This window comes from Xenopus laevis, chromosome 6L (assembly GCF_017654675.1).
Source record: "Xenopus laevis strain J_2021 chromosome 6L, Xenopus_laevis_v10.1, whole genome shotgun sequence".
Classification (NCBI taxonomy): Eukaryota; Metazoa; Chordata; class Amphibia; order Anura; family Pipidae; genus Xenopus; species Xenopus laevis.
Genome location: NC_054381.1, coordinates 62,576,829 through 62,594,831, shown reverse-complemented (window position 1 = coordinate 62,594,831; position 18,003 = coordinate 62,576,829). Strand labels below are relative to the sequence as shown.

Below are 18,003 nucleotides of genomic sequence, written 5' to 3'. Positions count from 1 at the left end.
TTCTCCTGTGATAATTAGTAAAGGGCAATAAAAATGGCATTACAAAATGATTAAAATTTATACAAAGTACACATACATACAACTGGAAATTCTAAATATATTATAATAATATTGTAGTAAATCTGTATCATGTGAGCTGTTATATTTGTATTTTGTAAACTAGCCCTCACTAAATTAACATGGGTATACAATTACATAGAATTACAACCATTTTAACTATACCCAGCTGCAAGGACCCAACAACTTAGACAATCAATAACAAAAACATCATGTCTACATACACGAAAATCTATACCCAAGAAACCGAATGACAGCTTTCCATAAACAAACCTCCAGTCTTTCAGCACACTTTGCCTAGCAGAGCACAGCTGCACTTCCACTATTCTACCCTTGCAGCTTGCCTTTAGAACTAATACATGGCCACAAAAACAACCCAATGTATCAGACTCCTTCCTCAAACATTGTGAAACTTGCATTTCCATTTTTAGCAGGATTCAGCTGAATCCAAGTGCCTGGCCAAACCAAATCCGAACCCTAAATATCACAACTTTAAGTCATACATTTAAGACAATCACAATTTTTTTTCTCCAGTACAGATTCTAATTTGCTAATTAGGATTCAGTGCATCCCTAAAAGATATCATCATGCAATTTAAATTCCTTACAAAAAACATTCCTTAAAAATACTTAACCTACAGAAAATTTTTTATTAGCAGGCAAGGCAACCCTCACAGTTGTATGTATTATCCACCCACAAGAGCAGCCAATTTAATATACACCACAGTTGGCAGGGATGCTGTCCTCTTACACTATAAAGGAAGACACCCCACCTTATGAGAAATTATCTAATCAAATACTTTGCCATCACCAAATATATCCTGTCTATTAATATTCTCTTTGATACTCAGTGAGCATGTTATAATGATAAAGGTAATGCTTGGTAAGAAAAATGTCCCTTTACAGAACAGGAATTCACGTTGTACCTATGCTGAGAACAGCAATTCTGTTTATTGGCGGTAATAACAATATATCAGTAAATGCTAGGTATCAGGCTTGTTTCCTTTGGCTAGTACCAATAGTGGATTTTCAGTTCACAAGCTGTAGGTGAACTAAGACTTCCGGCATCCTCTGACAACAAAATACAAATTAGAAGTGGTTAAAGATTATGGATCTCAGCCTTCAGATATTGTATGGACAGCAGAGACAAAACACCTTTCCTAAACTGATGGACATACAAGTTCCTGCATTCCCTAACAAAGTTTATGAAGAATGATGGAACATGAGGTTCCACCTGGTAAAGCTACAGAACACTTTGGACCATAAATGTGTGCAATACCTCAACACATAATAGCCAGAAATGGAGGAACCATGCCCTTCATCCCAGGTTTCAATTTGGGGATGGGGTGGTACGTTGATATGTAATTGTACACGTAATTTAGTTTGTGCAGATGTTGATGCTGGATATAATGGGACTTGCTAAAGGGGTGATGTTGATAGTGATGTTGAAAATGATGTAGAGATTAAGTCTTGCCTGATATAGATTTGTTGTGAAATTTGAGTTTTTGCTGATGCATTTTGTTTAGCAGGAAAAAGACACCGATTAACAAAAAAAGAAAGAAAATTTACCGACCGACTCCACTGCATTTGGCATGAGAGAAACTGCCTATTGACTCAAATGCATTTGGCACAAGAGAAACGGCCTATTGACTCCAATGTATTTGGTGCGAGAAAAACATTTATTGACCAAGGAACTTAGCGTGAGGAAAACACAGCAAGAAAATGTTGATTGACGCCAATGCATTCCACATAGCTGGCAATGCAGGGTAAATTAAAGCAAAAAAAAAAAGATTATTGGTAAAGTAGGTCAAATCTTATCTAATTTAATGCAAATAATCATTCTTTAAGATTTAGGTTGTATTTCTGCAAAAATCATAGTTGCTCCATATTAATGCAGCATTCTTGATGTGGTAGAATATTGTCAAGAGTACTATAAGATTTTTTGAATTTGGCAGCTGTGCTAATTCTGAAACTGCCATGATAACTTTATAGTACATACACTACCCGGAGTAAAGCAAGTAAAGTGTCAAAAACACACAGACTGGTTATTTCATTACTAATACACTAATACAAATATAGTGAATAATGTACCCTCTATTGTAAAATATCAGTCAACAAGGACTGGAGCTTTTATACAGGTCATAGAACTCCAAGGTGACTACTAATATCCTCATATTTTACAACAGCGAGTATATTTTTATTCTGAAACAGCGAGTCGTGTGAATGAAATAACATCACTAAGCACTAATACCAATTAAGGACATTGCATTTATATAGTGAATAATGAACCCCCAATTGTAAAATATAGGGATATAAGAAGTCACAGAGGAATTCAATAACCATCAACCTTGTGCTTTTATAAAGATCATGGAAACAACAGGGGGTACATTATTTACCAATAAATAATAATAATAATAAAAATAAGTTTTAGTGAGTCATGTGACAGAAATTACAATAACTGACCAATATAACCAATTATATCTGATAACATCACTAAGCTGCATTTATATAGTGTATAAGTACCCCTAAAATATAAGGATAAGTTACGAAAGGAGTTCCATGACCATATAAAAGCACAAGGCTGACGGCCGAGTGTTTTTATACAGGTCATGGAACTCTGAGGTAAGTCTAATATCCTGATATTTTGCAACAGGGGGTACCTTATTTATTATAATACACAAGTTTCAGTGAGTCATGTGACAGAAACGACATCACTAAGCTCCGATTATAACTGATGACATCACTAAGCGTTTCTAAGGATCTAATTTGCATGATATTCATGGCTCTTGTGTATTATAAGGATATCATTTGTGGGATATTCAGGGCTCTTGTGTATTCTAAGCATATAATTTATAACTTTTTTTTTTTGTAGTGCAAACTACTTTACAGTCTGCAGGCAGAACAGCTGATAGGGCTTTTTTAACATTTCGGTCACATAAGACAATGTATTGATGTAAAGATTACACAGCTTAGACCCTGATGTTATTTATGAGTATATTAATTATCCAATTTTTTTTTTTTTTTTTTTAACAGAATTCACTGAAAATAAACAAGCAGGCATACATTTAGCCAATTAAAAATAATTGTTCTATTAAAAACAATCTCAACTTAGCTTTATTTACAGCTAGACTGCCCTCATCTCCGGAATGTAGTCAGCTGCTAAACCACCTGTTTGCATTTCCCTGCTGACTGAATTACAAAAATGGCCTAACTCTTGACCCTCCTTGAAATCAGAAATCCTGTTTAGCAGCTGTTAAAGTTGCCAAATTTCACAGCTTATATTAACAAGGACTTCGTTATTTCAGTTACTTCTGATTATCTACAGTTCTTCCTTAAATTGAGTATATATTTGTCTTACAAAGTCTTATATCCCACATTAGTGATGTGCAGACTGACCCAAAACCCACATTGTTCCGCGGGTTGATCACTGGTTGGGTTGAAATTTGGCCAGCCATTGTGGGTTAGGGTTAGGTGCAGGTCAGACTAGGGAAGTACACTCTTCCACTGCTCCTGAAGGTTTCCAGTCTTGGAACCAGAGGCAGGTACAGAGCGAGAAGATGCAGGTACGTTTGGGGGCGCGGGTCCAACAATGAAAACATTTTGCGGGTGAAAGTGGGGTGTGTTTTAAAGTTTTGCAGGTTAGGTGCTGGCTAAGTTTCTCCTGACTCACACATCACTATCCCACATATCTACCCTAAAAGAGAAATTGCTCTCTGTTAGCAAAGCATACAGGTGTCAGCTGCAGCACTTGCACTTGACTGTAGCTGGCTGAATCTGCTTGTTGACACTGGAACAGCCCATAATAGACCTAGTCAGCAAAATGTTTGTTTTTGTTTTTTTTTTTTAAAACCACACTAAAACCCCCCAGAAAACTAGGTTAATGGTTTTACATGAAACTAGGGATGCACTGAATCCAGGATTTGGGTCAGAATTATGAATTTTTCAGTGGGATTGGGCCGAATTCTTCTGCCCGGCCGTACCGAATCTGAATCCTAATTTGCATATGCAAATTAGGGTCGGGGAGGGAAATTGTGTGACTTTTTGTCACAAAACAAGGAAGTAAAAATGTTTTCCCCTTCCCATTCCTAATTAGGATTCGATTCGGTATTCGGCCGAATATTTCGCAAAGGATTCGAAGGTTCAGCCGAATCCAAAATAGTGGATTCGGTGCATCCCTACATGAAACATATTGGAATATGTCCGATTAGATGACATTTGTGAGGGCAAAATGCCCCAGTTTCTGCCAGGTCTGTTCCAGAGAGATCAGGCCTGTCAAAATTACATATTGAAGTGCAGAAGTTATGCAGACGGCACGCTGGTACTTTCAATGAACAAGGAAAAACCCCTCCAATGGTTTCTAAATGGCATTATGTCAAAATTCAATAAGCCAACAACAGTAGAGAAATTCACCACTACTTTGGGTGCAAAATTTTAAGTAATTACTATCTGTTCTGAAAATGCATTCCAAATAATACATCACTTTATTTATTAATTTTAAAGAAGGTCTGTTTTAAAAGTCTCCCAGCTGATTAGACTAAACACTATTTATGTGAGATGCTTAATTTATATATTAGTACATTGATAAATAGTTTGACTGCAGCGCCTGTTGTATTCCTATAGAGGACACCGGTAATAGGTGAAAAATAGCAAGTGACACTGTTTGAGCTACATTTTATAAAATTGTCTAAAATATAATGCCTATCATATTAGTATACAGGTATGGGATCTGTTATCCGGAAACCCGTTATCCAGAAAGCTCCAAATTACGGAAAGGCCATCTCCCATAGACTCCATTTTATTCAAATGTTTAAAAATTATTTCTCTGTAATAGTAAAACAGTAGTTTGTACTTGATCCAAACTAAGATAGGATTAATCTGCATTGGAAGCAAAACCAGCCTATTGGGTTTATGTAACGTTTACATGATTTTCTAATAGAAGGTATGAAGATCCAAATTATGGAAAGATCCCTTATCTGGAAAACTCCAGGTCCCGAGAATTCTGGATAACAGATTCTATACCCGTATTAGGTTCTACTTCCCCTTTAATCAAGTCACAAGATGAACATATCCTGCCCCTGCTCTTAATGCTCATTTACTGGATAGTTAAATCATAACTTCAATCCCCCAAAAAAAGGCAAAACAGAAGAATAGTTACAAAAAGGTAACAAATTTTTGTCTGCCAAATCAAGCATCAGGCGGCTTGTTTGAAATTTCTGCTAAAAGTATTAACATCCCTTGAAATTGGAAAAAATGCTTGTCCAGAGCTGTTAAAATGCGTGATTCATTAAAATCCTTCCGTGTATCTAGAATTTCATAAGTATTTTTTGAATAAACCCTAATGCTTGAATACATATTATCAGACAAAGTAGTGTGTGTGTCTCTGCAGTTTCTGGGGATGGAAAAAGAAATGCTAATGCACATTCTTTTAGTCAAGGGAAATCGACATAGCAAAAATAAAGAAAAATGTCCGTTGTTAGTTCGGTAAGGCCTGCCTACAGGAATTCACTACATATTTCTGCACAGATCAAGTTTCAACCCACATCACTGCTCCTGTAAATTCCTTGAACACACTATTAAAACTCTGCTACAATGACGAATGTAAGGAAAAGAGATGGACAGTAACCTACCCAACGAAGACAGCATATCACAGAAATTTCAGCAAAGGAAATAATTCAACAAGAAAAGCTGAAGAATCCTGTCGATGTTTTGGGCAGATCCAGGATTCCTTCAGTTCTAGAACTCTGAGCAGCCAGCCAGTGTAGGAGGCACATGCCACTATGAAGAGAAGCTCTGTAGCTGCTTTTCTCAGATTTTCTCCTCCCCCTAAACATTCTGAAATAAACACACTGCAAAGGGATATTCTCAGCAGTATTAGAAGGGCAAGGGCAGAGCAGGCTTCTCTGTGAAGTCACATAGTTTTAAAGAGGCTAGCGTGTACTATGTGCAGCTGGGAAATAATTCAGTGATTGTCTAACTATACACTGTACTGTCACTGGCAGCCTGACATTTTCCCTGCGTTCATTCTCTTTAACTCCACCCCAGCACATTTTTATTTCCATTTGAGAGACTCTCAGACACACACAGCATTGTTTCACATTTTTCCTCTTCTTTTCCCCCTAATCTGCACATGTAGTTTTACATGGCTATCTGCAGAACTGATTTACGCCGATTTTGATTATCTGTGAATTACAGCAGAGCTAGGAGTCAACTTGTTAACATCCCGGAAAATGCATGCTGAAGACTGACAAAGCATTTCCTCTGGCAATTGTTCTTTTGACAAATCCGGGGAAGTTAAATCAACATGCAAGGATGAGAATAGAAACTGTGCAAAGGAGACATCTGGAGATGGCCATAAAATGTTGAAGAGTGGGGCACTGTACTACTATTATTTATTATATTTTATTTATAAACAAAAACAAAGATTCATTGTCAGATGTTTATGCTACAGGTATGGGATCAGTTCTGGAAACCTGTTATCCAGAAAGCTCCGAATTACGGAAAGGCAGACTCCATTTTATCTAAACAATCCAAATTTTTAAAAATGATAACCCTTTTTCTCTGTAATAATAAAACATTATCTTGTACTTGATCCAAACTAAGATATAACTAATCCTTACTGGAGGCAAACCCAACCTAATGGGTTTATTTAATGTTTACATGATTTTCTTGTAGACTTGCGGTATAAAGATCCAAATTACAGAAGGATCAGTTATCCTGAAAACCCCAGGTCCCGACCATTCTGGATAACAGGTCCCATACCTGTACTCTGCTGCATGACATTTGTGTTTATTCTGATGATCTAGTTAAAACAATGACTATTAGAGGGAGAACAGATTTATCATCACCCTTACCAGCATTTAGGGTTGTGACCTCCTGTAGAAAAAAATTCCAGCCTTCCCGTGAATTAATTTTTCTTCCCTGTTAATAAGAAGCATCTACCATCCTCTTAACAACGGTCATTTTTATAAGGTACATACACATCAGTAATGCTAATTCTGCCATGGAGAATGGTGCTGAGCAGCAACATTGTGTTCCCCGCCAAATACTCGCATCCCCCCACCCCTACTTCACATCCCCTACCAGTCAACAGCTCAAAGCTCCTTCTCCAGGTTATGCCCAACCATGTTTTGACCTAGCCAGCTGTCTTCTGCCTAACCCTAGATGTGGCCCTGAACATAACCAGTACACTTTATTTTCTAGATCAAATGATCTGCTGTCCTGGGAAGTTTTGGCGCTCTAAAGAAATGTATATGTTCACAGCGAGTGTCATGCAGTTCATATACAACCAGCAAGAAAGGACTACACTGCAATGTCATCATATGACAAATACACAGACACATTTTTAAAGATGCACATTTCTTTTACAGCTATTGAAATTCAAAGGGTTGATGGTGGGTCCTTTTGTCCTATGGGCCCTATGCAATTAAAGTTGCCCATTTATTAAAGTTGCCCGGATGATCCCAGCAGTCAACAATAGTGCACATCATAGGAATCCAGAATACATAGGACCTGGGGTTTTCTGGAAAAAGTAGGTTTCTGTAATTTGAATCACCATACCTTATAGGAGAACTAAACCCCCCATTGTGAAAAGTCCCCACTGGCCCCCTCCCTGTCTCCCCCCTGCACAGTTTTACCCCTGAATTCTGTCCCCTCTAGAAATAGCGAATGCACATGCAGAGTGAGTGCAGCAGAGCTCACGGGCGTCTACAACGGGCGCCATAGTCAAAAACGAGACGCCAGCGGCGTTTCGCAAATTTTGCGCAAAATTTTCGGCAAAACTGCGCAAATTCGCCCATCACTACTATAATTTTTAGGTAGTGTTACATTAGTTGAATCTGCTGCATTAGCTTAGTTGGTCAAAGAACTGCTTGCAAAAGACTAAAAGAAAAAAAAAAACACCCCAATTGTTTTTTACATTGATAGGCAACATGGAAACAAAGGTATCATTTTTGCAATGATAGCCTGTCTTCTATGCATACTTTTTGTTTGCAAGCACTGGATACTGGAGTATGAAGCCATGACTGCTCACTTGGTACTCAAATTTACCCCATTATTATTCCTCATGATACAGTGCAGAAGATTTGAATGCAGGGCACATACATATTTGCTTGTTTTCACTCCTAAAGTATTCTCATTGTGAACAGCAGGATGCAAGTAGGGTCAGTAGGCCAAAGCACAGAATGGAGTGGTTGTTGTTAGGAAAAATGGCACTACTGGCCTTGGGGCTTTTTGAGGAAAAAAGCATAGTATACAGATGATTTAGTACACTTTAAAAACCAACAATACAAATATACTGAGAGAAAATAATCTCCTTTACTGTCATTCAGGGCAGTACAAATTCCTTTTCCAGCCAGAGCAATCACATTAACCCTTCCTTTTCAGTAGCCTGTAAAACATTATGGATTCTACAAAGATCTTCCATGCTAAAGGTTTTTTTTTGTGCTCTAAATATTAACACTACTACAAGAAAATAGGTACTAGAGCAAGTGCTAAAAGGTACATACTTAAAGTAAACAACAGCAATTAAACATATATATATAAATAAATGAAGAAAGCTGTTACACTCTCAGGATTTGAAAAAATGCCAAAGGAAGTTTATCGAGAGAGAAAACACATGCAAATTACTAAACATTTGGTTCTACACTGGGAACTTCATCAGGACCTAAAAAAGTAACAAACTGAGCTGTAGTGAGACTCCAGAATATGAACACTGCCTAAAATCAATGCCAAAATGGTTGCTAGGCAATTGATCAGTGCGTAGACACACACAAAAAGACTTTCCATAATTTAAAAAATCTTTAGGTAAAGAAGAAAGTGATAACTAGAGAAAGGTCAGAGGAGCAAAAATATCCCTGAAAATGAACAACATGTCTTCAGTGTACTTACCACCACCTAACTGATGTATTTCTGTCAAATGGGGTGTTTGATATCCTTCTTCACAGAGCTGAGAATAATTTATATGACTTCTTACTGCAATTGAAACAAAAAAAGTTCATTTTAGCTAGAACTCCCCATCAGAAGGCTGTCATTTATATATTTTGCAGGTGGTGTTGCTGTATAGGTGGCTGCCCTTTCTTATTATGGAGGCTCCTACCTCCCTCTCTTACAGTTTCTCTATGTCTTTGCTCCAGGTTGTGATCTCAACTCACAGGCTGTTCAGCCCATCCGGGCTGAACACATTCATTTAGTGGGGACACGAGTCACTGAGCTCTGTAATTTTTCGATGTGCAGGGCAAAGTGCAGACAAAATGTAAATTGTGTGTTTTTTGCACTTTTTACACTGCCCTCCACCAGGTGTATATGATCCTGTGTGTTTTGGGGACATTTCAAACGTTTAAAATAGTGTTTATGTTCTATTATTATTACACAGTAGGTTTTTATTAACTGCTTGAACATATTCACCATATGGTGTCTCCGGTGAAACTGGAAAAGAAGGTGTTGAAGGAACAGTCTCAGCTGCTTGAGAACTCCCTGAGAAGATATTATCGACTTCATCAAATCGTTCCTGGTAACGAAGAATGCGCCTCTGGAAGATAAAACAGAAATAAATTAGGCTTCATCTTTTTCAGATGAATGCTTTTGTAAGTTTATAACACCTAACAATCATAAAAGCTTAAATCAAATCAGAAATTGTCACTGGTTGTACGTTTGAACGCTCAAAGTGTTTTATTTCATTCATGTTTCATCACATTTTTATTAGACGCAACATGCTGCGTTTCCTTGCACTTGTCATGCATTCAGAAACCAATAGAATAGAGGGTTGCTTTTGGAATTGACAAAACAGCACTTGTGTGCATTTAAAAAAATGCATTTAAATGCAATATATTTGTTTTTAATGCGTTTTGCACACTTTAAGAAATGCATTAAAAAAACACATAAGATGAGCCCTTACTCTTCTAATTCTTTTAATTTGTGGTAATAAACCCAGTGCTTATTAAGTTGATTGGATTTTCAGAAAAGTACTATTATTCAAACTTATATCCAGGAATATACAGCTTCAATGCAATTCTATCAATAGCTGAACATCGAAAGCAATGCTGTTCTCTGAATATCAAGCATTTAGTGTTAAGTAGTGCAGTTACCTATGAAGTTCATATTATTTTGTAATGCGTTTTCTGGTAGTTGCAAATATCAAAAACATTTCGCAGCAATCAAACTGTCCTGTTTTTCTTGATGGATGGTATTGCATATATAAATACATACTGTACCTAATCAGAGGAAGTGCTTTAAATGATGAAGAGCAGAACATGTACACTTTAAATGAAAGGCTCTTTTCCAGCAAAATATATATATAAATATTATCAGCTGCTGTGGGAATTTCAATACACTAAACATCACTTTTGTTTGGGGAGGAAGAATACAAATTAAAATTAAACAAACCTCTTTTGAATGTCCAGTAAGGGGCAAGGTTTTTGGAGAGGGATCCTGGTCAGAGGACGTCTTCCAGATATAACTGCAGTATTGCAGGGAATCTGCATTATCATTGTCATACTGACCAAAACTTAGTTTTCTGGCAGCTGCCAGTGATGCACTGCTTTTCTTGGAGCCTGCAAACACAAAATAGAAAAGCCACATCATATAAAGTGAGAAATATAAAGTGCAGAAGTTAATCCAGATAAGATTTCCAAATACAGGTATGGGATACGTTATCTGGAAACCCATTATCCAAAAAAAAGAATAATGTAAAGGCCATCTCCCATAGTCTCCAGTATAATCAAATAATCCAAATTTTTTTTAACTTATTTCTCTTCTTCACCAAACTAAGATATAATGCTTATTGGAAGCAACGCCAGCCTATTGGGTTTATTTAATGTTTAAGGTATGAAGATCCAAATTATGGAAAGATCCTTTATCCGGAAAAACCGCAGGTCCCAAGCATTCTGGATAACAGGTCCCATACCTGTATTTTTAAATCTTTGAACCCTAAGAAGCTAACACCAAGCATGTGACCAATATATTTAAAACAACAGAGGATTTGCTTTCTTGTAATACCATCAGTTTCATGCTAGTGAAACCTAACTTTTAGTTTTAGACACCCCCTTAGAATTTAAACCAGTAGTCCCTCTGCCCAATACACAATCACATCAGTCCAACTCCCAGAAACTGACCACTTCCCCTATACCTGGTGGGTAGTTGCCCAGCAAGGTTAGCTGCTCTGAGATCTCCACTAGGGATCCTGGAACAAGCAAATCATGGTGGCTGCCAATACCACTATGCCACTGTGTTCTGCAGTTGTTCAAAAGATACATAGGGAACAGTTCTGTTTTTCAGATTTATGTGGTTAGAGTGTGTATATGTATGTTAGTGTATCATCAATATGTGTGTGTGTGTATATATACACATACAAACATATTTAGACCACTTATATACAGAAAAACTAACTGTAGCTCTGATTAGTTTGACAGAACATGCCCATTCTAAAGGGAAAATATTGTCCCTATATAACATGACCTTATTCTGTTGGCCTTATGTAGAAAAGGTGCATTAGCACTATCTGAACTGCTAAAAAAAAGGAGGCCATGTAATGCACCAAGTAACTCCACTTGTAATGTAGTATAACCCCTACCTTATTCCATTGTGAAGCACTGGATTGTGGTACTTGAATTCCCACTGCTTTCCATAATGGGTGGAGCACAGATTTCCTGGAAAGCAGAGTAACTTAAATCCGCAGAATCCATCCCCTAACAAAGGAACAAGGTGAGGGAGAGGTTGCATTGCACTGTGAGCCTAGGGGGAAGGGCAAGGAACGTGTCCCTGCAGCTAACGTTCCTTTCAACTCTGTGTAATTGGGTATGTCTGCGTAAAAATATATTTATTTCTGGAAGTTTTTTGCATAAATCCATACAAATTAACTCGGTAAATATATTTTCCCTGTAAGAATTTTTGAGTGAGGTGATTCTCAGTATCCCCTATTTTTCTCATTTCCTTTGTCCTTTTATAATCAGATACACCCCCCCCCCCTATTGGTCTGTTCTATGGTACAAAACAAAGAGTTATCAAGCACTTATTCTCCAGAATATATTTTAGAAAATATAGTGCCTGGGGGATTGACAAGGGGTAACTATATCGATGTACACATACAAATGCTTACAGTATGTGGGATGAAGAGCTTCCCTGCTGTCAACTAGGCAACCAATTCATATTATTAAAGGAACAGTAACACCAACAATGAAAGTGTTTTAAAGTAATGAAAATATCATGTACTGTTGCCCTGCACTGGTAAAAATTTTGCTTCAGAAACACTATTGTAGACCATATAAATAAACTGCTGTTTAGCAATGGCGGAAATTAAAAAAAGGATATATGTTACATGTTATAATAGCGGATAACAGATAACACCATTATGTTCTACAGAGCTTATCTGCAATATGTAACCTGAGCCTTTTCTCCTTTGAATGGCTGACCCATTGCTACACAGCAGCTTTTTTATATATACAATAGTAGTGTTTATGAAGCAAACAGCTGTTATATCAGTGCAGGGCAATATTTGTATTACTTTAAAGCGCTTACATTTTTTGATGTCACTGTTCCTTTAACAAGTACTGTATTTATAAAACATATTCTGCAGCATTGTAAAAAAAAAAACAATTGGATACACTCAACATACAAGATAGCATACAAAAACAACCAAAAACAAGATAATAATACAAGAGGTAAATCACTTAATTTATTAATGCAGATGTCAAAAGCTGCATGCAAACAGGGGTACTTCCGCAAATGAATTAAACAGTCACTGCTATCTATTACCGTCTATCTCAAAAACAAGAGGGGCTCTGCCCCCCACCCCATCCTGAGGCAAGTTTCTTGATACTCTCCCCCCCCCCCCGAAATTTTTGCACTCCTACTGTATAGGCATAGGATGCACCGCTAGTATAGAGAGAGCAATTGCACTCTGCTCGAATTGAGCTGAATTTCTGCTTTTATCAGATTTTCGACATTTAAAGTTACCAGTGTGGCTTTTTGTTGCCCCTGCTAAACCAGTAGGGCACTGCCATCTTAAAGGAGAACTAAAACCCATTTCTAATAAAAACCACTACCCCCTACCCTCCATAGACACCCTCCCTTCTCCCCCCCCCGCACAGGAGTTAACACAAATAAATACCCGGTATTTTACCGGCCTGGCCGATAAAAATGATGGCTGATCCCAATGTTATTAATAAGGGGAAAAAGGTAAATATATAGGAAGGCCGGTATTTTTTTCCAGAAAAGGTGGCAACCCTAACCTAAGCCGGTAATTACCCCTTGTTGCAGAGTCAGTGGAGCTCACAGGGGCCATCTTTAGCTGCTTTGGTAATCTTTGGGTCATCTACCGGTGCTTAGGTAATTTTTGTCACTTTTGGCGCATGTGCAGTAGCGAACTGGGAAAATGCTCCAACTGGGCATGCGCCGATACGGAGCTTCCTTACTGAGATTACGAAGTGGCTAAATATGGCCCCCATGAGCTCCACTGAGCTGACTCTGCAACACGGGGTAATTACCGGCTTAGGGGGGGGGAGCAGGGAGGGGGGACAATGGAGAGTAGGGGTTTTTATTAGAAAGGGGGTTTAGTTCTCCTTTAAGAAAAATTCTCACCTTGCCTCATGGCAGGAGAACCCCCCCTGCTCAAATATATTTTATTTCTTAATCCTACATGGTTAAGTAGTAAACTTTAGCTTATATTATTAACTTTTATGGAAACAATCTTTTACTTACCTTCTTGACCACTGTCACCGACTCCCTGCGATTCAGAAGGAGTGTTCAGGAGCATACTTTCTTTCTCAAGATCACCACCTAAAATATTATTTAGGGAACTTTCAACTGTAGAACTTGTATTTATCCTTGTTGGAATGGGCTGAAATGTTGGATCCAGCTCCAAGATTAATTTATTCAGCTGTTCAATTGACTGGTCAATATCCAATGTAGGAGAAGAAGGGACATCGTTTTTCATCACTGGTTGGTTTATGGTTTCCTTCTCCAGCACTCTATTTCCAATACTCTGCAAAATTGGGTCTTCAACGGAGTCTGATAAATCGGTTTCCAAAGTACCGGTTATATTGTCTCCACATGGGAATCCTTTATTTTGCATCAAAGGGGCTTTTGGTGTATCTGCCATGTTAGAAGTCTCTAAAGAACAATGCATTCCATACCTCAGTTCATTATCAGCAGAATAACCATACTGATGTGAACTAACCATTTGTTGTTGACGTACCCAAGTCTGAGTAGAGTAGTTACTTTGTGCATAGGCAGGGGCCTGGGTAGGTGGTAGATAAACTGGTTTTAGTTGTCTGGCAGTAAATGGTCTTTCATACATAGAATCTACAGCGACACCAAAATCCAATGCTAACGTGTCATGGTGATCCTCACTAATTTTGTTGCTAAAACCATCAGACAACAAAGAATTCTGACTACTTTCATGGCAGCTGAAATTTCCAATATTATTAAAATGTTGACACTCAGATGAGGATAACGTACCTAGACTGCCCACACTATTCAAATCATTATTTGTCATTTCGTCATCTAGAATGTCTGTTTCTCTATCTTTAAGTTTGGCATCTCCGTTCACATAAATCTGTGCTGGGATCATTCGCTCAATGTCACCATAGTGGCTTTGGTCTTCAGTTATGTCTTTTAATGAACACATTGTGTTTTCAACTCCAAAACCACTGAGTAGTTGATCCAATTCTGCCTTTTCTTGGAGGCTTAAACCTCTTTTGATTATGGATCCAGATTTTTCCACTGTTACTCTGTTCTTTATAGAAGCAGTAGAATGACCTGAATCACTGCTTATAGACAAAGAGTGTTCACTGTGGTCAGGGCTCCTGGTCACAGGAAAACCAGATCCAGTAACTGTATTAATTCCATTTGATGTGCTCTTCTTTCTCACCTTGGCATACAAACTACCATAACAAGGCCCCTGGCTTTGTGGGAAGGCTGAGGGTGGAAAAAAGGAGGAAAAATGAAATGTAAGTATACCTGTACAAACATATATTTTGTTTTCAAATATAATTTACTTCTGGAAGACCGCAGTCAAGAAAGGACAGGTCATACTGTGTGTTTGTATATAATTAAAGGTTTAGCCATTGTTTTAATTTTCCTGAAGCACACTGTATGTGACTAATTCCCACATAATGGATGTGATTCTGAATAATGAGTGAAGTAGACGTTTCTCACTATGTTAACCATGGATATCTGAGATATGTACCATTCAAAAGTGCTCATTTAGGCTATTACCAGATGTAGGAGATCTCGGCCTGTGAAAAAAAGCATGCACCCCGATACATTTCCTCGGCTTGGGTGCAGGCAGACACTGCAAATTTCTGTACCAGGAGAGTGTTTACATTTTTGAGCCAAAAACAGTGCTGGATTCTGGAATACGCAACATCTGGCACTAGCCTTATAGTCACAAATTTGCACCTGCACAATAATCCAAGACATTTTTTTACACTTCTGCGGACATTATTCTACTTGTAGCTGGCTCTCAAAAAGCTCCAATTCTGCCACGGATTGTTAAAGCACTGTATTGGCCACTGCAGCAGTATACTTCCTCAGCACAGTAAGTAGTATGTCTGCTAGCACAGCACAGTAGAGCAAACCCCTTAGGGGACCAGGATAAGCGTGTATTAAATTGGAATTACAGCAGATGGTAAAATTATTTGGCTGGGTTACAGGAAAAATAAAAGGCTAAATTGAAGGAAATTCTAAACTCATATACAATGCATGTTTAAGTGTATTAATAAATCCAGGTACACAAACAAATTAGTTCTCTACTAAATACTTATACTAGTCTACTCGGGAGGCAGGCTGAAGGGAGACATAATGACAACCAAAGTATGAGGAGATAAAAGGGATACAAGTTAATTTCTAAATGAATTCTAAGCAGCATTACAATAGGACTTCTTTTTATTTGTAATGGTTTTCAAATTATTAGTGTTCCGAATTCTTCCACTTTCTTATCTGGTTGCCAGGAACATAACTCTGGGGCTTTCGCTTAATCTAGATTCTTATTTCTTAATGATTATATTTCTATTGTTCCATTCTGATCATGCAGCTGCTTCCTGGGAATGGTAATTAAACAACCAGTTAAGTTTAGACCCAACAACAGCTGCACAACAACTACTGTAAATTAAAAAACAAAAAGCACAATTAGTAAAAAAAAAATTACCAACTGCTAATTGTTTTAGAATACCATTGTCTATATAATTTTTACTGTTTTTGTTTTTTCCCCCTAAAACTAAGAGAATTGGTGAAATATATCATGCTTAATTCTAAGGTTAACTAATGGCACCTATCCTTCTTAAATTTGTTTTTTTTCTTCTTTTTCTGTGGATTGCTCTAAAAGGGTAGGACACCAAAGGCTTCTTTCTAAATCATAGTCTCCAAATAACAGCCAAAATCCAGTTGTACCATTGTGTAGAAAGGTCACGTGTGGAGCTCATCTTATAAAGTGAGATTCTGGAGTAGGCAACCTAGCTGTAGGCATCTTTGCCTCTGCCAAGATCATCAGAGGGATCATTACACAGAATTGATACTGTAAAGTGCTGAACCCTGGCAAAGAACAGATGGGCTCCTAAGAAAAGAATCTGCTGGGTAGTGTAAGGGGCACACCTCAACAGTGGTGCAGCAGGTGGGTAAGCAAACACAGCTTAATTTGTGCTTCTATGATAATATATGAAACTGGCAAGAAGTATGTGGCAATAACAACAAAAGATGTAGCTGTTGGAAAGTTTGCTGCTAATAAATAGTTCAAAATCTCACAACATGCAAGGCACAGGAGAACCCTGTATTTACCTTCTGCTTGGCTTGCAACTGACAGTGCTGTGCTCTCCGCCTTGTGCTAGGTTTTAATCACACAAAATGAGCATTGGTGCAAGTACTCTGTGCCCTCTTATGCTTACCAGAGCAATAGTAAATGAGTGTGGAGAACCTGATCCTCTACAGGGGGCATAACCACTTTTAGTGCAAGCAGTTTCTCTGCATTTAACCCATAGACTGATTATAACTACTAAAATTTTACTTAACTGCTCAATGATCACCACATACTGGCATGAGGTATACAGATTAATAACAAAAGTAACCTGTAAACACACAACAAAAGACCTGGAAAACCCATGGAAGAAATCTAGCCCCTCACAGTGAACTACATATTAACTGTAGCATGCATAACAATAGCAGCTAAATGGAAATCAGCTAGGATACCATCAATTGTGGAGGTCCATAGGAAACTCGTCACAAACATGCACTTTGATAGCACCATCGCTCAAATTCAAAACAGGACCCCTAAATTTCTGGCCATCTGGGCCCCATATGATCTATTGGCATAACCTTCTGACCTGTAACAAGAGTGAAGTACAGCCTCTATAAGCACGTTAAGGAACCACTCCAACTCAATGAACAGTAACTGATCATGGTTCATTTGGAAACATAACTGCACAACCAGACAAATGCTTCTCTAATACCCTAAATCAAAAATGGCTAGCTAACAAACATATTGTGAAAAATAATCAAAGGTAGAATTGTTGGTTTTACATGTTTTTTGTTTATTTGGTATAATATGATTTTCAGATCTTTACAGTATTCAATAAGACTGGATAACATAACATCCTAATGTTGCATCTATAGTACTTACTACATCAATGGAAGTTGAGAATGGGACACACTTTGCGTGTGCCCATTAAAAGAAGCAATATTAATATGAACTTGATGTAACCCAGAAAATATCCAACTAAAATTTGTTGCAAAAATTTTATTTAATTAACGAGACAAAAGCCCACATGGATGGGTTACATTTTAAGAATCATACCATACGGCCTACAACCCACGGGTGGTCTGCTGCATATTCATGTGGTAACTGGCTCACAGATCTCACTAAAACTGCCTTTGCTTCTTTTCTGAGGTAGGTAAGAAAAGGGAGATATGTACACTGAAAAGTGATTATCAAAAGAATAGTGATTTCAGTTTGGTAAATATA

At 37.8% G+C, this 18,003-nt stretch overlaps 1 protein-coding gene across 3 annotated transcripts in view; it reads right to left on the bottom strand.

Annotated features, from left to right (window-relative positions):
• tns3.L (tensin 3 L homeolog) overlaps positions 1-18,003 on the bottom strand; it is a 113,522-nt gene that overhangs the window by 14,174 nt on the left and 81,345 nt on the right. For all 3 annotated transcript variants that reach the window (XM_018267548.2, XM_018267547.2, XM_018267549.2), the window contains 4 exons: positions 13,749-14,966; positions 10,437-10,603; positions 9,459-9,582; positions 8,943-9,026 (listed from right to left, as the gene is read on the bottom strand). In XM_018267548.2, the coding sequence (XP_018123037.1) occupies positions 8,943-9,026; positions 9,459-9,582; positions 10,437-10,603; positions 13,749-14,966 (1,593 nt within the window). The remainder of the gene's footprint in view (positions 1-8,942; positions 9,027-9,458; positions 9,583-10,436; positions 10,604-13,748; positions 14,967-18,003) is intronic.